Source organism: Oncorhynchus gorbuscha, linkage group LG05, assembly GCF_021184085.1.
Source record: "Oncorhynchus gorbuscha isolate QuinsamMale2020 ecotype Even-year linkage group LG05, OgorEven_v1.0, whole genome shotgun sequence".
Lineage (NCBI taxonomy): Eukaryota > Metazoa > Chordata > Actinopteri > Salmoniformes > Salmonidae > Oncorhynchus > Oncorhynchus gorbuscha.
The window spans coordinates 78,650,928-78,673,483 of NC_060177.1; the positions used below are offsets into that span (position 1 = coordinate 78,650,928).

Here is a 22,556-nt window from a genome sequence, read left to right on the forward strand (position 1 = left end):
GATTAATCGTTTGATAGATGCCATAGTTTGAGAACAGACAACACATGAAATGCGAATAATCGTTCGACACATGTCATCATATGCCTAGTTTAGAATTCAAAAAGTTACTCAAATTCCATAAAAAATGTTTTTTTACTATATCTTTCATTAGCTTTTAACGTTTTTTGTTGATTTTTCTTTGTATCTTAAGATCTGCATGTTTCCATCAGACATATCAGACGTTATGTTACAGAATCATGAAAAAATATGAATTTTAAGAATTTTTAATTGTCAGGATGGCCGAGTGGTCTAAGGCGCCAGACTCAAGGTGAGAATCCTTCCTAGTTACAGGGGTATTCTGGTCTCCGATTGGAGGCGAGGGTTCAAATCCCTCTTCTGACATTGCTTTTGCCTTAAAAAAGTAGCTCTTTGTCAATACCGAAAAATTCTCCAAATGGTGAAAGGAAAACACATGAACAGTGATTAATCGTTTGATATATGTCATAGTTTGAGAACAGACAACACATGAAATGCGAATAATCGTTCGACACATGTCATCATATGCCTAGTTTAGAATTCAAAAGTTACTCAAATTCCATAAAAAAAGTTTTTTACTATATCTTTCATTAGCTTTTAACGTTTTTTGTTGATTTTTCTTTGTATCTTAAGATCTGCATGTTTCCATCAGACATATCAGACGTTATGTTATAGAATCATGAAAAAATATGAATTTTAAGAATTTGTCATTGTCAGGATCGCCGAGTGGTCTAAGGCGCCAGACTCAAGGTGAGAATCCTACCTAGTTACAGGGGTATTCTGGTCTCTGATTGGAGGCGAGTGTTCAAATCCCTCTTCTGGCACAGCTTTTGCCTTAAAAATGTAGCTCTTTGTCAATACCGAAAAATTCTCCAAATGGTGAAAAGAAAACACATGAACAGTGATTAATCGTTTGATAGATGCCTTAGTTTGAGAACAGACAACACATGAAATGCGAATAATCGTTCGACAAATGTCATCATATGCCTAGTTTAGAATTCAAAAAGTTACTCAAATTCCATAAAAAAATGTATTTTACTATATCTTTCATGAGCTTTTAACTTTTTTTGTTTTTTATTTTTCTTTGTATTTTAAGATCTGCATGTTTCCATCAGACATATCAGACGTTATGTTACAGAATCATGAAAAAATATGAATTTTAAGGATTTGTAATTGTCATGATGGCCGAGTGGTCTAAGGCGCCAGACTCAAGGTGAGAATCCTTCCTAGTTACAGGGGTATTCTGGTCTCCGATTGGAGGCGAGGGTTCAAATCCCTCTTCTGACATGGCCTTTGCCTTAAAAAAAGTAGTTCTTTGTCAATACCGAAAAATTATCCAAATGGTGAAAAGAAAACACATGAACAGTGATTAATCGTTTGATAGATGCCATACTTTGAGAACAGACAACACATGAAATGCGAATAATCTTTCGACAAATGTCATCATATGCCTAGTTTAGAATTCAAAAGTTACTCAAATTCCATAAAAAAAATTTTTTTACTATATCTTTAATTAGCTTTTAACGTTTTTCGTTTATTTTTCTTTGTATCTTAAGATCTGCATGTTTCCATCAGTCATATCATGCTAAATGACTTAAATGTAAATGTAAATATCAGACGTTATGTTATAGAATCATGAAAAAATATGAATTTTAAGGATTTGTAATTGTCATGATGGCCGAGTTGTCTAAGGCGCCAGACTCAAGGTGAGAATCCTTTCAAGTTACAGGGGTATTCTGGTCTCCGATTGGAGGCGAGGGTTCAAATCCCTCTTCTGACAAGCCTTTTGCCTTAAAAAAAGTAGCTCTTTGTCAATACCGAAAAATTATCCAAATGGTGAAAAGAAAACACATGAACAGTGATTAATCATTTGATAGATGCCATAGTTTGAGAACAGACAACACATGAAATGCGAATAATCGTTCCACACATGTCATCATATGCCTAGTTTAGAATTCAAAAAGTTACTCAAATTCCATTGAAAAAGTTTTTTACTATATCTTTCATTAGCTTTTAACGTTTTTTTGTTTATTTTTCTTTGTATCTTAAGATCTGCATGTTTCCATCAGACATATCAGACGTTATGTTATAGAATCATGAAAAAATATGAATTTTAAGGATTTGTAATTGTCAGGATGGCCGAGTGGTCTAAGGCGCCAGACTCAAGGTGAGAATTCTTCCTAGTTACAGGGGTATTCTGGTCTCTGATTGGAGGTGAGGGTTCTAATCCCTCTTCTGGCACAGCTTTTGCCTTAAAAATGTAGCTCTTTGTCAATACCGAAAAATTCTCCAAATGGTGAAAAGAAAACACATGAACAGTGATTAATCGTTTGATAGATGCCATAGTTTGAGAACAGACAACACATGAAATGCGAATAATCGTTCGACAAATGTCATCATATGCCTAGTTTAGAATTCAAAAAGTTACTCAAATTCCATTAAAAAATGTTTTTTACTATATCTTTCATGAGCTTTTAACTTTTTTGTTTTTTATTTTTCTTTGTATTTTAAGATCTGCATGTTTCCATCAGACATATCAGACGTTATGTTACAGAATCATGAAAAAATATGAATTTTAAGGATTTGTAATTGTCAGGATGGCCGAGTGGTCTAAGGTACCAGACGCAAGGTGAGAATCCTTCCTAGTTACAGGGGTATTCTCGTCTACGATTGGAGGCGAGGGTTCAAATCCCTCTTCTCACATGGCTTTTGCCTTAAAAAAGTAGCTCTTAGTCAATACCGAAAAATTCTCCAAATGGTGAAAAGAAAACACATGAACAGTGATTAATCGTTTGATAGATGCCATAGTTTGAGAACAGACAACACATGAAATGCGAATAATCGTTCGACACATGTCATCATATGCCTAGTTTAGAATTCAAAAAGTTACTCAAATTCCATAAAAAAATGTTTTTTACTATATCTTTCATTAGCTTTTAACGTTTTTGTTGATTTTTCTTTGTATCTTAAGATCTACATGTTTCCATCAGACATATCAGACATTATGTTACAGATTCATGAAAAAATATGAATTTTAAGGATTTTTAGTTGTCAGGATGGCGAGTGGTCTAAGGCGCCAGACTTAAGGTGAGAATCCTTCCTAGTTAAAGTGGTATTCTGGTCTCTGATTGGAGGCGAGGGTTCAAATCCCTCTTCTGACCAACTTTTACCTTAAAAAAGTAGCTCTTTGTCGATACCGAAAAATTCTCCAAATGGTGAAAGGAAGACACAAGAACAGTGATTAATCGTTTGATAGCTGCCATAGTTTGAGAACAGACAACAAATGAAACGCGAATAATCGTTCGATACATGTCAACATATGCCTAGTTTAGAATTCAAAAAGTTACTCAAATTCCATAAAAAAATGTTTTTACTATATCTTTCATTAGCTTTTAACGTTTTTGTTTAGTTTAGAATTCAAAAAGTTACTCAAATTCCATAAAAAAATGTTTTTTTACTCTATCTTTCATTAGCTTTTAACATTTTTTGTTTCCTTTTCTTTGTATCTTAAGATCTGCATGTTTCCATCAGACATATCAGACCTTTTGCCTTAAAAAAGAGTAGCTCTTTGTCAAAACCAAAAAATTCTCCAAATGGTGAAAGGAAAACACATGAACAGTGGTTAATTGTTTGATAGATGTGCAGCTGTGGAAGATTTTGAGGTTCTGAGGACCCTTGACAAATCTTTTCAGTCCCCTGAGGGGGAATAGGTTTTGTCCTGCCCTCTTCACCACTGTCTTAGTGTGTTTTGATCATGACAGTTTGTTGGTGATGTGGACACCAAGGAACTTAAAGCTCTCAACCTGCTCCACTGCAGCCCCGTCGATGAGAATGGGGGCGTGCTCGATCCTCCTTTTCCTGTAGTCCACAATCATCTCTCATTCATGTTGAGGGATAGGTTGTTGTCCTGGCACCACACGGCCAGGTCTTTGAGCTCCTCCCTATTGCCTGTCTCATAATTGTTGGTGATCAGGCCTACCACTGTTGTGTCATCGGCAAACTCGATGATGGTGTTGGAGTCGTGACTGGACATGCAGTCATCACTGAACATGGAGTACAGGAGGGGACTGAGCACGTACCCCTGAGGGGCCACCTTGTTGAGGATCAGCGTGGCGGATGTGTTTGTTACCTACCCTTACCACCCGGGGGCGACCCGTCAGGAAGTCCAGAATCCAGTTGCAGAGGGAGGTGTTTAGTCCCAGGATCCTTAGCTTAGTAAGGAGGTTTGAGGGCACTATGGTGTTGAACACTGAGCTGTAGTCAATGAATAGCATTCTCACATAGGTGTTCCTTTTGTCCATGTGGGAAGGGCAGTGTGGAGTGCAATAGAGAGTGCATCATCTGTGGATCTGTTGGGGACGTATGCAAATCGGAGTGGGTCTAGGATTTCTGGAACAATGGTGTTTATGTGAGCCATGACCAGCCTTAATGGCTACAGACACGAGTGCTACGGGTCAGTAGTCATTTAGGCAGGTTAACTTAAAGTTTCTGGGCACAGGGACTATGGTGGTCTGCTTGAAACATGTTGGTATTACAGACTCAGTCAGGGACAGGTTGAAAATGTCAGTGAAGACACTTGCCAGTTGGTCGGCGCATGCTCAGAATACACGTTCTGAGAATCCGTCTGGCCCTGTGGCCTTGTGAATGTTGACATGTTTAAAGGTATTACTCACATCGGCTATGGAGTGCGTGATCACACAGTCGTCCGGGAACAGCTGACGCTCTCATGCATGTTTCAGTGTTGCTCTCCTCGAAGCGCGCATAGAAGTAATTTAGCTGTGCTTCCCTTTTTAGTCTGTAATAGTTTGCAAGCCCTGCCACATCCGACGAGTGTCGGATCCGGTGTAGTATGATTCGATCTCAGTCCTGTATTGATGATTTGCCTGTTTGATGGTTTGTCGGAGGGCATAGAGGGATTTCTTATAAGATCCTGGTTAGAGTCCCCTCCTTGAAAGCAGCAGCTCTACTCTTTAGCTCAGTGCGGATGTTGCCTGTAATTCATCGCTTCTGGTTGGGGTATGTACTTACAGTTTCTGTGGGGACGACGTCATTGACTGATGTGGTGTACTCCTCAATGCCATTGGAAGAATCCCAGAACATATTCCCAGTTTGTGCTAGCCGTACAGTCCTGTAGCGTAGCATCTGCTTCATCTGACCACTTTCTTATTGACAGAGTCACTGGTGCTTCCTGCTTTAGTTTTGGCTTGTAAGCAGGAATCAGGAGGATAGAATTATGGTCAGATTTGCCAAATGGAGGGAGAGGGAGAGCTTTTTCCATGTCTCTGTGTGTGGAGTAAAGGTGGTCTAGAGTTTTTTCCCCCTCTGGTTGCACATGATGGTATAAAAGAGATAAAACGGATGAGATTTTCCCTGCATTAAAGTCCCCGGCCACTAGGAGTACCGCATCTGGATGAGCTTTTTCCTGTTTGCTTATGGCCGTATACAGCTAATTGAGTGCGGTCTTAGTGCCAGCATCGGTTTGTGGTGGTATATAGACAGCTATGGAAAATACAGATGAAAACTCTCTTGGAAAATAGTGTGGTCTACAGCTTATCATGAGATACTCTACCTCAGGTGAGCAAAACCTCAAGACTTCCTTAGATTTCGTGCACCAGCTGTCGTTTACAAATATACATAGACTGTTCTATCCTGCCGAACAAGCTTAAAACCCAACAGTTGTATGGGATTCATGTCATTCAGTCACGACTCGGTGAAACATAGATATTACAGTTTTTAATGTCCCGTTGGTCGGAAATACGTGATTATAATTTGAAATTGATTGTACATTGGGACCGATGGTAACGGTAGATTACCCTCTCAGCAAAGGATCCTTACAAGGCACCCGGACCTTCGTCCCCGATACCTCCGTCTCTTTCTCCTGCGAATGATGGGGACGAGGGCCTTGTCGGGCGTCTGAAGTAAATCCTTCCCATCCGTCCGACTCGTTGAAGAAAATATATTCCTCCAGTACAGGGTGGATAATCGCTGTCCTGATATCTAGAAGCTCTTTTCGGTCATAAGACACGGTGGCAGAAACGTTATGTGCATAATAAGTTACAAATAACGTGAAAAACATACACAATAGCACAATGGGTTACGGGATCATAAAACGGCAGCAATCTCCTTCGGCGCCATTCTAATACATGAATCATTTAGTTTAATATACCCATTAATCAGGTTAAGTAAGTAAGCCTTTGCAATGAAGTCTCTTATCGAGACCCAGCACTACCTCCCTTTCTTTCCCATCTCACAGGTTGTACAGTATGTCTAATTTGTCTATAAATCATTTTATGATTATTTCATTCAACTATATTTGCTAGTTCCACTTTTAGTCAGCTTGAGTGTTGTGATTGTACTCTACTTCCTCAAATGTAAAAAGGTTAATTTGTTTACATACTGCTACAGTACTGTAGCCCTACCTCTCTCTCAATGTTGCCCAGTGAGAGTGTGCAAAGCTGTCATCAAGGCAAAGGGTAGCTACTTTGAAGAATCTCAAATCTAAAATATATTTTGATTTGTTTAATACTTTTTTGGTTACTACATGATGCCATATGTGTTATTTCTTAGTTTTGATGTCTTTGCTATTATTATAAAATGTAGAAAATAGTAAAAATAAAGAAAAAATCCTGTAATCAGTAGTTGTGTAAAAACTTTTGACTGGTACTGTATATCATGACCACGTCAGGAGGGCAGTAGAACTGCTGTCCCCAGAGTCTGAGGGCTCCCTCATAACTCATACTTACTGTACGGTCACTCAGACAGTATCTTCATCAAAGCTCTCTCTTCACAACCTTCACACCATTGTTTGTATTTCCAGTTATTAAAGCTGTAGCTATACAGGTTTAGAAGTAATAGGTTATTCATTGGTTTGAATTGAATAACTTCAAAGGCATGTGTTTAATTTCAGGCCATGTCTGGAGGCTGAAGGAACTTCTGTCAGATCCTACTACCAGTCAGGAGATACTGTTTATGTAGGCTACTGTTTTTGGAAGAAGGGGAATACAGAGAGAAATTAGAGAGCAATGAGAGTAATCTCATTTGTAAATGAAGATTTTATGTTTTCACATTTGCCATGTTTGTGAAATATTCTGTAGAAACAAAACAACACGTCTGCAAACCCTCAAAACAAATCAGTTTTGTCTTATTTGCTCTCATTAATCTTTTAGCAGGCTTTAAATGGTTAAGTATGCAGCATTTTTCTTGATGAATTACTTTAGATTAATAAACACTTCTCTCCAGAGACACCAGCGCTGCGAGTTGCTTAGCCAACAAAAACATACCCTTGCAGCATCTTATCCTATAATATGTTTTAAAGTATTTACAGACACAGCACACACAGGGGAGATCCTGTCATGTCACAAGCTGCAGAAAATGTACCCTTCCCATTACATCTGGACCTCAAGAAGAGTAGCTGCTGCCAAGTCAGCTAATGGGGATCCTTCATAAATACAAATACAAATCTGTACGTCACATCTAGAAATCAAGAGAGAAAATAGTTCTGGGAACTTCAATTTGTAATTCCAGAAAACAAGCAGCACAGGGGAGGAATAGAATAACATGAGCATTTGTTGATGAAGCATTTTTGAGGACCAGCACTACAGTCATTTGAGGGAACACTGAGTTTTCTACAGGGGTTTCTAAATAGCCATCACTGAATGTGTCATATCAGAAAACATATTTAAACAGGACTACATTCAACATTCCTTTAGACAAGCAGTTTAATGTACAGTATGTTTTATAATGTATATTAGTTCAGATACAGTAGAAATGTATTTAATAGAACATTGATGATCTTATGTTGTGTGCTATAGAGCATTTTGACGCCTTATTCATTACATTTCTATCTGCATTGTTCTAAAACACCACTGGAAATACAGTACCAGTCAAAAGTTTGGACACACCTACTCATTCAAGGGTTTTTCTTTATTCATTTTTTTAACCATTTTCTACATTCTAGAATAGTAGTGAAGACATCAACACTACGAAATAACACATATGGAACATGTAGTAACCAAAAAAGTGTTAAACAAATTTTAGATTCTTCAAAGTAGCCATACTTTGCCTTGATGACAGCTTTGAACACTCTTGGCCTTCTCTCAACCAGATTCACCTGGAATGCTTTTCAACAGTCTTGAAGGAGTTCCCTCCTATGCTGAGCACTTACTGGCTGCTTTTCCTTCACTCTGCAGTCCAACTCATCCCAAACCATCTCAATTGGGTTGAGGTCGGGTGATTGAGGAGGCGAGGTCATCTGATGCTGCACTCCATCACTCTTCTTCTTGGTCAAATAGCCTTTACACAACCTGGAGGTGTGTTGGTTCATTGTAATGTCAAAAAAACAAATTATAGTCCCACTAAGTGCAAACCAGATGGGATGGAGTATCACAAGTCAGTTAAGAACAAATTCTTATTTACAATGACAGCCTACCCCGGCAAAACCCGGACAATGCTGGGCCAATTGTGCACCGCCCTTTGGGACTCCCAATCACAGCCTGATGTGATGCAGCAGAGGTAAATCTGGGTCTTCCTTTCCTGTGGTGGTCCTCATGAGAGCCAGATTCATCATATCGCTTGATGGTTTTTGCGACTGCACTTGAAGAAATGTTTTAGATTGACTGACCTTCATGTCTTAAAGTAATGATGGACTGTCATTTCTCTTTGCTTATTTTAGCCGTTCATGACATAATATGGACTTGGTCATTTACCAAATAGGGCTGTCTTCTGTTTACCACCCCTACCTTGTCACAACACAACTGATTGTTTCAAATGCATTAAGAAGGAAAACAATTCCACAAATGAACTTTTAACAAGGCACACATGTTTATTGAAATGCATTCCAGGTGACTATCTCATGAAGTTGGTTAAGAGAATGCCAAGAATGCCAAGAGTGTCTACTTTGAAGAATCTAAAATTAGTTTGTTTAACACTTTACATTTTCAGGCAAGTCCGTTAAGAACAAATTCACATTTATGGCCAATCGTGATACAGCCTGGACTCAAACCAAGGTCTGTAATGTGCTTCTAGCACAGCGATGCAGTGCCTTAGACCACCACACCACTTGGGAGCGCTTCATGATTACTACATGATTTCACGTGTTATTTCATAATTTTGATGTCTTCACTAAAATAGTAAAAATAAATAAAAATACTTGAATGAGTAGGTGTGTCCAAACTTTTGGCTGGTACTGTATATCAGCACCACACTTCAGACATGGAAAATGATTGATGGTTACTCCTTCCTAGGCAATCCTCTCTACTTAATTTGCTGTTAGTGATCTCAAACAGACCATGACAGGGTTTGAGCCACGTATGGCCAGTTATTTGGGACTACATTACCGTTCCAAATTAGACACGACACTACCCCAAACCCGAGGCTTTTAGTGCACTTCAACCATCGCAGTCAGAGCTTCCAATAACCAGTGACCTGAATAAGAGACTTCCTGACTATCAGACACGCTGATTGGCTTCATTTCACTAGCTGCTTGCACACGTGGTGGAAGGACAGCCTGAGACACAAATGTCACATTTATTTTGAAAATTGTGTTTGACAAGTAAACATTTTTTAAATGTTCCATAGTAGGCCTATACTTGATTGAGCCAAAATGCTTTTTAAAAAATGACCAAAGAGATAGAAAAGACTTCTAAACAGAAATGACGGATGATCCCAAAAGGAGTCTTTTGTTGGCCTTAGGTTAGGAGAAATGGAATCATTGTGAGATAAGATAAGCTTTGATAGAATATTAGTCATCCTCACTAAAGTATAATGAACTATAATGAACTATCAACTAACCATGATGACCTGGCCATATTTTCCCTCTAAAGTAATGCTGATGAAAGCAGAAATTGTACATTGCCAGGAGATCAGTGAGCTCTCTGTTCTCACTGTACTGTTTTTCTTTGTGGCAATGGCCGACAGGATAAGGCTAAGAAATTCAACTGTATTCATGCCTGTGTAAAGAACAAACTTTGTTCTCCCTAGATCAGTCATCAGCTCCCCTAGGATTGTATAACCCCCCCCCCCACACACACACACAAAGGTCTACATGTGCTCTCACAAACACCTCATTCTGAGAGAAGAGAGGAAAGGGAGTGGGAGGATGTGAAGCCATGATTTCCCCCGCTTTCCTCCTTTTCTGCTTACATGAGGTCATAGTGGCCATCAGGCTTAACAATTACGAGACTGGAGCTAGACCAAAAACATCAAGTTGCTGTCCACAACAGGAAATACAACATATTTTCGAAGAAAACTTAGAAATCTCAAGAAAACAAATGAAAGGATGAAATAGAGGTTACGAGTCTTATGTGTAACAATGCATGTAACTACAAACTAAGCTCTCTGATTTGTTCATATTTGAGTATAAAGCAAGTCAAGAATCATCATTATTTGTTGATCATGATAATTTAATACAGACAAACTTCTATCATGTGGAGTTGACATCTTGTTCACGGTACATTGCTAAACTGTGAATGGCATTTGTACAAAAGACACCAACAAAAAGCTACCATCCAGCTGTGTGTTCAGCGCTATTGTGCGGCTGCCTTGGCTGCCTGACGGGCCTCTCTCTCTTCCTCAGCCCTTTCCCTCATCTCCTTCTCTCTTCTGATGAGCTGCTGCCTCTCTGCCTCCCACTCCCGTACCTTCCTCTGGTACTGCTCCATGTCAGGGCCCTCTGCTGAGGCCAGGCCCTGCTGGACCAGGCTGGAGACCAGCACCTGCAGGGGACTAGGGTCCACCTTACCCCCAGACTGGAGCTGCCCACTCAGCTCCTACACACGGTCAGAGGAGAGGAGGTGGTTAGAAATGGGGTCTAGGGAAAAGGAGTGATTAAGTGTAACTGTTGTTATAGACTAAGAGTGCTTAATAGCAATTTATTCACCTTCTCAAAATGAGAAATCTGTAATCATAACACAACATACATGTACTGTCCATACACACTCTTTCCCTGTTTGACTGATAGATCTTTGCCCAGTCTCTACCTTGAACCTGCTGGCATAGAGCGGTAGTTTTTCTCTCTCTGCCTGGTCGTCTTCATCTTCATCCTCCTCTTCCTTCTTCCCCTCCTCCTCTCCTCCTAACTCGTCCTCAACAGAAGAGGACTTGGAGTCCAAGGCAGAGGAGAGGTCATGTAGCAGGCCCCCCAGGTAATTAACCTAACACACACACACACACGCACGCACACACACACACAGAGATGTAAGGAAAAACACAACTGGGACCGCCGGACCTGCACTCAGACACAATAACTTGCGAAGCGAAGCCACACTGGAGCATCCTCTCAGAAGTCCATCAGGACAAAAGACAGACATGAAAACAAACAAACGCAAACAGACAATGACACACAATTAATAGGTCCTGTCCGTCCTGACCTACACAGTCATCAGGTCTGACACTGTCCTGCTTTCTAGCAAACCTGGTTTGGTGCCCAAATGACAGATTCTTACAGATTTCCCCTGGGCTCCAGACTCCCATAAATCATATTACTTTGTTCAGAGTTGAACTATTTAACTCGACAGGGCTAGAAGAGTGCTGCACCAGGGTGCACTGACGTGTGTCAGGGTATAAATAACACAGATATGACTAAGCCCTGCAGAGAAAGACTCAGACTGCGTCATACATCTTACCTGGACAATAACAGCTTTCTACTGCCACCAGGTTTGTGTCATATGGTAATTGTGTTATTTGATGAGTTAACTGAAATTGCTAACAATAAGCTCTGTTACAGTATAAACCGCATGCTTCTTACTCGTGTTGCACGCTTTACAAAGAGTTACTATTATACATGTGTAATGTGTTACTGACAATGTTGTTAGTGTGAGACAGTAACTGAAGAATTACAGAAAGTACAGCACTGAGACATGTATTGGTAAGTAGGCAACGTACGGCGTCCTTTGATAGTTTTCTATCTCCAGGAGTGGCAGCTACCCTCTCCATAATGGCCAGGGCCCGGCCCAGATACCCTGGGGTCCACATCAGAGGCATGCCCCTGAACACAGCATGGATCCCAACCGCCATCTCCACCTTACCTAGAGACAGACAAAGAGAGAGGAGCAGGGAGAGGAAACTATCAGATACTTGATCAGCACAACATGACAACCAGGGCAAAGACCATGTGGCATGGAGAGAGAGGTTGGCTTCAATGATGTTTGACAAGAAGATGAAGAGAAGGGATTCTTGAGAAATGGAGAGAAAACCTCCTCCTGCCTTCACCAAAGGGTTAGGAACATGAGGAAGGACTTGATTTAGGCCCAGGTCTGTGGTATGACTGGAGGAACACATACCTAGCAGAGCACAACCCAACAGTTGAGCGCTGAGGCCTGTAGAATTGTCCTGCTTCAGACCACATATCAGCAGTGCTGCTCCCAGAGACCTCTGCTCTGACACCTGTAGTGAACCAACAAACATACACACACACACACTTCAGACAGCACAAGCACAACGTTTACAAAAATCATAATAACTAATTTATACAGAAAAAACTGTGGCTGCTGAATTCAAACTCTGGCATATGCATATTTTTTTATGGGAATGATGTTGTGCTGGGATCAGACTTATCTACATAAATAGGATTATGTCCTCAAGTTTCCAACAATCGTTCAGTTCTACACAATCCAAACATTCCAAATGTACTTTGGCACGATAACTTCTCCAAACATGTTGGTACACATACAGTACCAAGCAGTGAACGCTACTTTACTTACACTGAGTTCTGGTTTGGTTGCTAGGTAACTGTTCAGTGCATACATGGACAGGATCTGTGTTGATGGTAGATCAAAAGACTCCTGAAGCATCACCTCTTCCACGACAGAACAGGCACCTATAGAAGAAGACCAAACTTTTTAGGTTTTAAAGGTACATATTATGCGTGTGAATATAGAATATACACTACCGTTCAAAAGTTTGGGGTCACTTATTGCATCTTTAATCAGCACCACAGTTTTCAGCTGTGCTAACATCATTGCACAAGGGTTTTCTAATGATCAATTAGTCTTTTAAAATTCTAAACTTGGATTAGTTAAAATTTTTAAAAATCAGCCGTTTCCAGCTAAAATAGTAATTTACAACATTAACAATGTCTACACTGTATTTCTGATCAATTTGATGTTTTAATGGACAAGAAAATAGATTTTCTTTCACAAACAAGGACATTTCTAAGTGATTCCAAACTTTTGAACGCTAGTGTACATTATTGGTTTCGTTGAGTTTAACTGAGTTTTTCCAAAGGGGTCCTGGGATAACTTTACAGTTTGATATAATAATAATAATAATACTAATTTCAGACGTCATAGACTCTTCACCTTTGAAGTCTTCATCTTTAATGAAGGAATCTATCAGCAGGTTAAACGTGAAATCATCTGGGAACATTCCATATTGCACCTAAATACAGAAACAGAGAATGGTAATTTAAAAAATAAAATAAAATAAAAAATACCCCCGGCAATATTATAGTCAACCTCAGAAATGGAGGTTCTTTAGAATGTAGGTTTTCAACAGGCACCATGTATTGGACAAAACAACTGTAGTTAGAATGCCACGGATTTTTGTTCCTTAATGCGTTTAATCACCATTTTTCTCTGCAGGCTATATATTTGAATGCATTTCAAAGCCAGCTCTTTAAAAGTGTAGTCTGGGTGTTGATGGTGAAAATCTATTGAATGATAATGAAAATGCTGTTCAGTTTTCTTTTCGGAAATTCACTGATCCTGGATGCTTCGCTAACACTAGACAAAAAAAATCCACAGGGGCTGATCATTTGGAGCCTGGTATGTTTAGGCGTGCATCTCCCTTTATTGCTGGCTCGGTATCCCACATGTTTTATTTAACATTGTTATCAGGAAGTATTTCAAAAGCATGGAAATCCGCATATGTGCTACTGCTCCATAAGGGTGGGGGAATAATTATCTCCACAACTATCGCCCCATTTCAGTTTTGCTGAAGAAGATGGGGTTAAATCTGAATTTCTTGAGATTCAAAAAGGTGTAACTCAGGGTTCTATTTTGGGTCCATTATTGTTCACCTTGTATATTAATGACATAGGAAACACTGTTAATACTTGTAACATTCATCTCTATGTAGATGACACAGTTTTGTGGTCCTGTGCCACCTTGGTGCAGCAGGCCATTCGTGAACTTCAGCATGACTTTGATTCAATTCAGAAATCACTTACAGATCTTAAGTGTTATATACAAGTAAAACCAAGCTTAAGCTGCTCTCCAGATCACAAAATGTTGACCCGGAGGACCTGCATATTTGCGCAACAAATGGAGCCCAAATTGGCTCTAACCCAAAGTACCTGGGTGTCTGGATTGATGACAAGTTGTCCTTGGTAACGCATATGAAAATATGACTAAGAAGCTTAGATCCAATATGTTTTTTTTTTTATATGGAAATAAATCATGCCTCATATTGATAAAAAGGAGAAAGATTGTTCAAACAACTCTTCTCCCTGTATTGGATGTTGGTGATATTGTTTACATGCGGCAACCTCTGTTTTGAAACCCTTGGACACAGTCTAACATTCCACAATATGTTTTATCACAGCACAATTGTAGGACTTTTATCATTTTAGTCTGTATAAAAATGTCTGTAAAAAGAGCTACATTCTCTTTTATTTATTTACAAATAAATCTTATAGAAATTGCCTCCATATTTTTTAAATTTAACTAGGCAAGTCAGTTAAGAACAAAATCTTATTGACAATGACGGCCTAGGAACAGTGGGTTAACTGCCTTGTTCAGGGGGAGAACGACAGAGTTTTACCTTGTCAGCTCAGGGATTCAATCTAGCAACCTTTCGGTTACTGGCCCAATGCTCTGACCACTAGGCTACCTGCCACCACCAAACATATGTAACTTCCTTAATTAAGTTAATAAGACTCATAAGTTACCAAACCCATTCTCAGGAATGGACAACATTAGAGATCCCTTCAGTCTCCACAGATTTGGGAAAATATTTTTTTTGTGTTGCACATAATTTGTGAAACAATCTGCAGAGTTCACTGCAGTTACATGTGTGGTGCCACTCAGGCAGTTTACATTATTGATTATGTAGTTGAATGTGATTGCTTTTATTAAATATATTTATTTCATTATTGTGTGCTGAATTACATTGTTTTCTACATTGTTCTACTTGCACATCATCATCTGCACATCTATCAGTGTTAATGCTAAATTGTCATTATTTCGCCTCTATGGCCTATTTATTGCCTTACCTCCCTACTCTTCCACATTTGCACACACTGTACATAGATTTTTCTATTGGGTTATTGACTGTACGTTTGTTTATGTGCAACTCTGTGTTGCTGTTTTTGTCGCACTGCTTTGCTTTATCTTGGCCAGGTTGCAGTTGTAAATGAGATCTTGTTCTCAACTGGCCTACCTGGTTAAATAAATGGTGAAATAAAAAAATTAATACACATATTGAAGTGTATGCTTTATTATTCTGTTTTTATTGTGATGTATACCGGGCTCTCTTGTAAAATAGATTTTTAATCTCAATGTGACTCCCTGTTTAAATAAAGGCTAAATAAAAAATGAATAAAAAAGAATGGTATGGCCATGGAAGGTTGTGCGCCAAAATGGAGGACAGTTTGTGGAAGCTTATTTCTATGGCTCTGCTCGGCATAATATAGAACTACCTTGTTCTTGAGGGTGTGTAAGGCCTTGTCTCTGGCCCCGTATATGAGACACTGTCTCACCCAGCTGTGGACGGTCCAGTCTCTGAGGTACCAACAGTTGGGGCTATGGCGAAATCTACAGGAGAGAAATGTTCAAACATTAACAACAAACAAGACATGAATGTTTATGACTTTTGTTATGTAATTATTATGATGCCTTTATGATAGATGGGTCAAGTCAAGTGTAATCGCTTCTTAATCTATAGGCTTGCATCACAATATTCATGTAAATATTTTAATCACATAAGAAACAGATTCCACAGAAGGGGAAAACAGGAAAGCTCTAACACAGCACAGAACAAAGAACCATGCATGTGACTGAACATAAACACGCCAAAAAAGACTAGGACCCAACAGAGGTCTGCACATAGAGGATTAGCAAGCAACTTAGACCAGGAAGTGAACACCCTAACAAAGAAATAATTTTACAGGGCATGCAAATGAGGCTTACTTATAAAGATAGTACTCTGCTTGATCAACCTCTTCTCTTGATGATATGTTGTCAACAAACTGAAAAAGAAAATACACAGAGAAATGATGGATGAATATTTCACTAATTTGACTACAGGTTGAGCAGAACATAAATCATATTAGCTAGGGTGCCCATTTGATTCTGTTTTTGGCAAGGGTTGCACAATTCCAGGAACTTTCAATAAATTGGTTTTCCAGAAATTCTAGTTGGAGGATTTCAGATTTCTTTCTTATTCCCCCCTTATTCCAGGAATCTTCCAACCGGGATTTCGGGAAAACGACGGAATTTATTGAAAGTTTCTGAAATTTTGCAACCCTAGTTTTAGCCAACACATCGGATTCTGTTTTAGCCTAAATATACCAGATATGACAATGAAGCAGTTTTCTAAAGGAGAAACAGGCTGACATCTGGGTTAGAAGGGTGTAATCTCTCTGCACTCTAACACGCTCTTACCCGTGATATTGTCAGAGAGCTGACAGGGAAGTTTCGGTCATAAATCCTGTCCATCAAGGCGGCCATCAATGCTGTAGAATGGCATACTCACATTAAGCTTTACTTTCACAACAACTAGTCCAAGCTCAAACTCTCTGCCATTTAAAAATATGATTTCAACCCTTGAAGCATTTTACAGTATGAATGACACAGTATTGTAACTGTCAATACGTAGCTAGCTAACACTGCCCTCCTGTGTTCATTTGGTGCAGACACTCATAGACATTGTCATCGACTTACAGTTGTTATGTCTTCGGGTACTTATGCACAGAATGTCTATTCTATATTCACATGGGTTTCAAAAACTAAAACACAACTGATGTCATGTCCACTTACTTGACAGCTAATGTGTGCCAGCTGTGTTTGAGATCCACTTTTTATTAGTTGTGATGGGTAGTGACAAAGGGGATGATTAGTAATGAACAATACATCATTGGTAAAGAGTGTATTGGGTGGATAGTTTACCCAGATTTTGATGATCTTTTTCTCTCTCCCCCCATAATTTGGTGTCTGTGTATGCTGCTGAAAGTAGACATCTTCTGTCTGTAGGATATAAACAATAATGATGACAAGTTACATTGGGTAGACAATGCTGGAACTGAAGGTAACATGCACAATGCAATTAATTGCGATTTCAGTACAAGCAAATACTAAGGTCAATCATTGAACAAACGGGAGAAGATACATCTTATTTAGACAGTTATAAGTTATGTCAGAATGGATTGATTTTAGGTAGCTAGCCATGTGGCTAGCCTGCTAGCTACTCGCTTGGAAAGATAGAAATGGTTCGGGAAAAAATGAATCAATCAATGATAGCAAATGTTACTGATTTAAATACTTATATTTTACATATACAAATATGTACCTATAAAACTGTAAGTCCCACATTTATGGATAACTTTGACAGCTCCTAAACAGCGTTGCAACAAGGAGGCTGCCATCTTGGGACTATACCACCATGACAGAGGGGGGCAACAATTTTGAGTGAGAGAAATAGCCGTGCTCAAATACATTTGTAATGAGGACCGTAACACCATAAAAAACTGAATATATAATAATGAAATAGAAACTACGTTAATATTTCTAAATACTGTAACTATATACGTTTAATTTAAGATATCAAACATAACATTTGAATGAACCCCTTTTATTGGTACGGCCTCAAGCGCCTGTTGTGAATATCCAATGTCAATTGCCCCAGTGGCTAATTCATTGGTAATATCAAGTGTTGTACCTTCCATTGTTTGGGCCAGAATATTTTCTCACGGCAGTGGCCTTCTGCCTACTATAGTATTTTTCTTCACACATAGTCGTCAACCTGTATCTTTTGTTCTTCTATGCTCTTGTATGTTTATGTAAATTGTTCTATCCCCCTCCTCTTATTGGAAAGTCCAGTGAAGCCAGGGTTGCCAACTGTCTCGTACTAGCCGGGATGTCCCTTATATTGGGCTAAATTGGTTTGTGTCGTACGGGATCGCCCTTGTCCAGTATATTCCTCAAATCACAGTAATAGCGTAAACGCGCCAATTTCTGCAAAGTAATTTCTGTTGTTCAGTCGGTTTGGCATATCAAGGAAATATGGATAAACCTGCAAAAAAGAAAAGACTGCAGCTACAGCAAACAATGGGAAGCAAAAAAGACGTGGGTTAAGGCTGTCAGTGGTGACTCGACGACAGCGTTCTGTACTTTATTCCGTCTGGGATTCTCAATTGGCCTTGGAGAGGAGAGTGACCTAACTCAGCATGCATCCACAGAAATGCAGAATGCCACGCTAGCTAAAGGTGCTAGCAATATCGCCGCATTCTTCGTGGCGTCTACTGCGGAAAATGATTTGCCTCCTACGGAAGATGAGCCCGTGTGTTTCTCAGTTGCCAGTGATGCCTCAAACAAGGGAAATATATACATGTTTCCAGTGTGCATGAGATATTTCTCTGTGTCTGATGGAGTGCAGTGCAAGTTACTTTACTTTTATGAAGACTGATTAAACTGCAAATGGCATACATCAAGCTCTGATGAACTGCCTGGAAAATCATGACCTGGATATTAGACACATCACAGCCTATACAGCAGATAATGCCAATGTCAACTTTGGAAAACACCACTCCGTTTGCCAGTTATTGAGCAGTGACAACAATCGCATTCTGAAAGCTAATTGCCCAGCTCACATAACTCATAATGCATTTTGCCTTTCCAATTGAATAAGACTATGAATATACACTGTATATTCATTCCCATAACACCATACCCACACCGACGTGTCATCGTGCACTGGCACGTCACCTTTTGTCCCTTATTTGGTAGTGAGTAAGTTGGCAACCCTAAGTGAAGCTGATCAATGCCTATGGGGAAACTGATGACAAAAGGAGGTGAACCTGCTCAAGTTCATGCCCAGACACAGGTTCGTGTACATCAATTATCTGGAAATTGTTGGGGAGAATGTAAGAATGACCTCACGCACATGATGTCCTGTAAAAGGATCATGTTGTCCCTCTAGGTCAGCCACAGCAGGACTTTTCGTTTGAAGTAAAGTACTGTATTTTACTTTACTCTTGGGCAGGAATGGGTCAAACATGATTGACTTAAATGGAATTGATTTGATATTGGTATCAGGAGGTAGTATCCTTAGCTTACAACATGTGACTGGAACAAAATGGACTGGCAAGACATAGTATTAACACAGTACTTCCTCTTCCATTGCCAGTTACTGTCCCTGTCAAACATACAGTACATAGTATAGCAAGGTCACAAAGGTGCCAAAGCTCAACAGGAAAAATCACATAATTTGTGTAAATTGCCCCTCTTTCACTTCATGGTCTAAGCACTTTCATTTTATGGTCTAAGCATTTTACAATTACGTCATACGTTTATCCATAAAGATTTCTAACATCTCTTACCTTTCCATACTCCTTCCCATGTCTCACTCTCTCTCTATCGATCTCAGATTGAGCCAATGATTGAGCACCTGGACCTGGTCCACCACATGCTAGTCTATGGCTGCCCGTTGTCTTTGAACCAGACCTACGTGCAGAAATGCTTCACGGGTGGACCAGCGGATGAATGCTTCAGAGTGGTGTTTGCCTGGGTTGTGGGATGAGGGGTAAGAGACTGCCCCGTTCTGGGGACACTAATACATAGACGCATGCATGCATAAACACACATCCACACGCATGTTGTCTGAGCTCTGTCTCTTCATTGTCTTCTCCATTCCAGGCTTTCGATCTTCCAGAAATTTGCTGGCATCCCTATTAGAGGACAGGATTATGATTTCTACAGGCTGGACATTTACTACAGCAACCCAGCCCAACAACCAATTTCACTAGCTACTAGCTGGTAATAAGAAACATTTTTCCAAACCACTGATATAGGATCATTGGGCTTACCCTGCTCCAATCTTAATGATTAGGTGCAGGGCCGGTTATAGCCTTTTGGGGGCAAAACACCTCGCGGCAAAACATTTTAGTGTCCCTCCTCTTCATGGTGGATAGAATTGTTTTTAGTTTTAAAGTTAATTTCCTGCGATATAATAATTTTTCCCCATGGGGGTGTAGAGAAAATGTTGCCTTTTAAAGCAAGATTCTACAATTTTGCCGTGGGGTTAAGTGAAATCTTTGCTATTTTAAAGTTAATTTCCAGCAATTCTACACATTTTGTAATGACTTATGCCATGTTGATATGATATCTGAGTGAGAATGACTAAGAAAATCAATGGGGGCCCCCTGGAGGTCAGGGCCCCTGAGCACATACCGGTTGGTATTCGGTATTTAGATACAGTGCCTTTAGAAAGTATTCACACCCCTTGACTTTTTCTATATTTTTTGTATTACAGCCTGAATTTAAAATGGATTAAATTTATATTTTGTTTTGTTACTGGCCAACACACAATACCCCATAAGGTCAAAGTGGAAATACGTTTTTCACATAAAAAAAAAAAGAACAAATGGTTGAAAAAAGATCAAGATTGGGCTGCCTGCGTAAAAGCAGCCAAGGATGTCCAGAAAGGAAGGCAGTTGCTGGGCTGAGCTATGTTCCCTGCAAGCTTGATCTGATCAATGTTAAAGGTAGACTAATTTATGTTAATTACCTTGTATTGTTCACCTTGTGTAAACCTGTCTGATTTAAAAGCATTTGCAGAAACCTAGAACTGTTAACATTCTTATGTTAAATAATGTAGGTACTTGAAAAGAAACTGACTTAGGCTGCATTTACATGCACCCCAGTTCTGATGTTTTTACCACTAATTGGTCTTTTGACCAATCTTTTCACATTATATCTATTTCAGAGCTGATCTGAATGGTCAAAAGACCAATTAAAGGAAAAACACAAATAATTGAAAATAATATCAGAATTAAACTACATATAAATATGATTCCAGGTTTTTAGGTTGGATGCTTTTTTTTCAGTACTTTTGTTGATAATGGAGGTATTACAAATCCAATTCTAAAACCTGATTTACTTCAATTAAATCCATGAACGAATAATTTGTACACATGTAATATTTTAAAGTAATGTCCAATCATAAAGTAAAAGCGATAATAAAGCTTCTAATGTACATACTGGAGATGCCATTTGCTGTAGAAAAAAGGGGAAAACTTGCAACAGTCATGATTTACGTTGTACAAAGTAACTCTATGTTTAAACAAACCATCATAACTTTTGATAGGATCCAGTTACAAACAAAATTAGGTGTACTCCAGAATGTATCACAACCGGCCGTGATTGGGAGTCCCATAGGGCGGCACACAATTGGCCCAGCGTAGTCTGAGTTTGGCCGGAGTAGGCCGTCATTGTAAATAAGAATTAGTTCTTAACTGACTTGCCTAGTTAAATAAAGGTAAAAAAAAAACAAATATTATAAAGATTTTACTGAGTTACAGTTCATATAAGGAAATCATCAATTTAAATCAATACAGATATGCATCTGCTGGTCACAGATACCATAAAACCAAGGTAGGGGTGTGGATCAGAAAACCAATCAGAATCTTCTGTGACTATTTGCCTCACACAGAGTTGGTCAGGCTGTTGATTGTGGCCTGTCTAAAGTTGTGCTTTGCTTTCACCAAGTACACCTTTATAACACAGAACTCTGGTAGGCTCTATGTATCCATTCTCCAGATAACATCAGTATTTATTTTCTCTCCTTCAGGATTATCATGCCACAAGCAATGGATTCTCCTTGGTGGATGAGAAACAGAACTATACCCTCCTGACTGAGGCAGACGGTCAATCCACCATGACCTTCTGGAGGACCATCCAGTCATGTGACGAGGAAAACCTCCGCATCACTGCGAGTCAACTGTTTCGCAGACAAACTGTTAAAAAGTAAAGCGAACTGAAAGCGCTGTAATGTATCATCTGGTAGGCTGTTTGATTCAGTGTCCTCTGTCTCTGTACAACCCTGTGTGGATGAACCAGTGAGAGCTGGTCAAACTTTTAGCTTTTTTCCATTCTCAGTGCAGGTGGTACATAAATCCCTGAAATTCTTAGATCAGAGAAAGCCTGCAGGTCCTGATCTTTTGGATCCCTGCTTTTTAAATCTGGCAGCTGATTTCATAACTGAACCACTTACATCTCTGTTCAATCTAACCCTGGAATGTAATGAAATTCCAAAGATCGGAAATCAGCATTTGTCCTACCACTTTTAAAAGGGGGAGATCCAACTCTTTTAAATAATTATAGGCCAATCTCTAAGCTGTCACCCCTGGTGAAAATACTTGAAACCCTTGTAAATGAACAGCTAAAATAGTTTTTATTTACTAACTCTATTTTATCAATGTACCAATCGGGCTTCAGGAAGAAGCAAAGCACAATTACAGCAGCCATGAAGGTTTTAAATGATATCACTGAAGCCATTGACAAAAAACACCACTGTGTCTCACTTTTTATTGATCTCTCTAAGGCTTTTGA

The 22,556-nt window shown here is 39.3% G+C and overlaps 1 protein-coding gene, 1 long non-coding RNA gene and 2 other non-coding genes across 5 annotated transcripts; 3 read left to right on the forward strand and 1 right to left on the reverse strand.

The window, feature by feature from the left end:
• Positions 1–269: 269 nt before the first annotated feature.
• Positions 270–381, forward strand: trnal-caa. The gene is made up of 2 exons: positions 270–307; positions 336–381. It is a non-coding gene; the product is annotated as a tRNA-Leu (tRNA).
• Positions 382–1,190: 809 nt separating this feature from the next.
• Positions 1,191–1,302, forward strand: trnal-caa. The gene is made up of 2 exons: positions 1,191–1,228; positions 1,257–1,302. It is a non-coding gene; the product is annotated as a tRNA-Leu (tRNA).
• Positions 1,303–10,036: 8,734 nt separating this feature from the next.
• Positions 10,037–17,605, reverse strand: LOC124035272 (28S ribosomal protein S27, mitochondrial-like). 2 transcript variants are annotated; one of them, XM_046348722.1, is made up of 11 exons: positions 17,518–17,605; positions 17,118–17,195; positions 16,614–16,684; positions 16,140–16,198; positions 15,650–15,764; positions 13,311–13,389; positions 12,714–12,829; positions 12,294–12,396; positions 11,896–12,038; positions 10,992–11,165; positions 10,037–10,781 (listed from the first exon to the last, which is right to left on the reverse strand). In XM_046348722.1, the coding sequence occupies exons 1-11, from the start codon at positions 17,591–17,593 to the stop codon at positions 10,539–10,541; spliced, it is 1,257 nt and encodes a 418-aa protein (XP_046204678.1). In that variant the 5' UTR covers positions 17,594–17,605; the 3' UTR covers positions 10,037–10,538. The 2 variants fall into 2 exon arrangements, with proteins under 2 accessions (XP_046204678.1, XP_046204679.1); XM_046348723.1 differs by lacking the exon at positions 17,118–17,195 and having other exon boundaries at positions 17,518–17,591.
• Positions 17,606–17,918: 313 nt separating this feature from the next.
• On the forward strand, positions 17,919–19,982 carry LOC124035273. Its single transcript, XR_006838715.1, has 3 exons — positions 17,919–19,050; positions 19,594–19,749; positions 19,863–19,982. It is a non-coding gene; the product is annotated as an uncharacterized LOC124035273 (long non-coding RNA).
• The last annotated feature ends 2,574 nt before the right edge of the window (positions 19,983–22,556 follow it).

What these genes read in the sequence shown, in the direction of transcription:
- LOC124035272 (XM_046348722.1), bottom strand. Translation starts at nt 17,593, where the DNA reads ATGGCAGCCTCCTTGTTGCAACGCTGTTTAGGAGCTGTCAAAGTTATC. An exon ending in TGGGACTTACAGTTTTATAG is followed by an intron (nt 17,196 to 17,517) that starts GTACATATTTGT and finishes TATATCCTACAG; the next exon opens with ACAGAAGATGTCTACTTTCA. An exon ending in GCAGAGTACTATCTTTATAA is followed by an intron (nt 15,765 to 16,139) that starts GTAAGCCTCATT and finishes TCTCTCCTGTAG; the next exon opens with ATTTCGCCATAGCCCCAACT.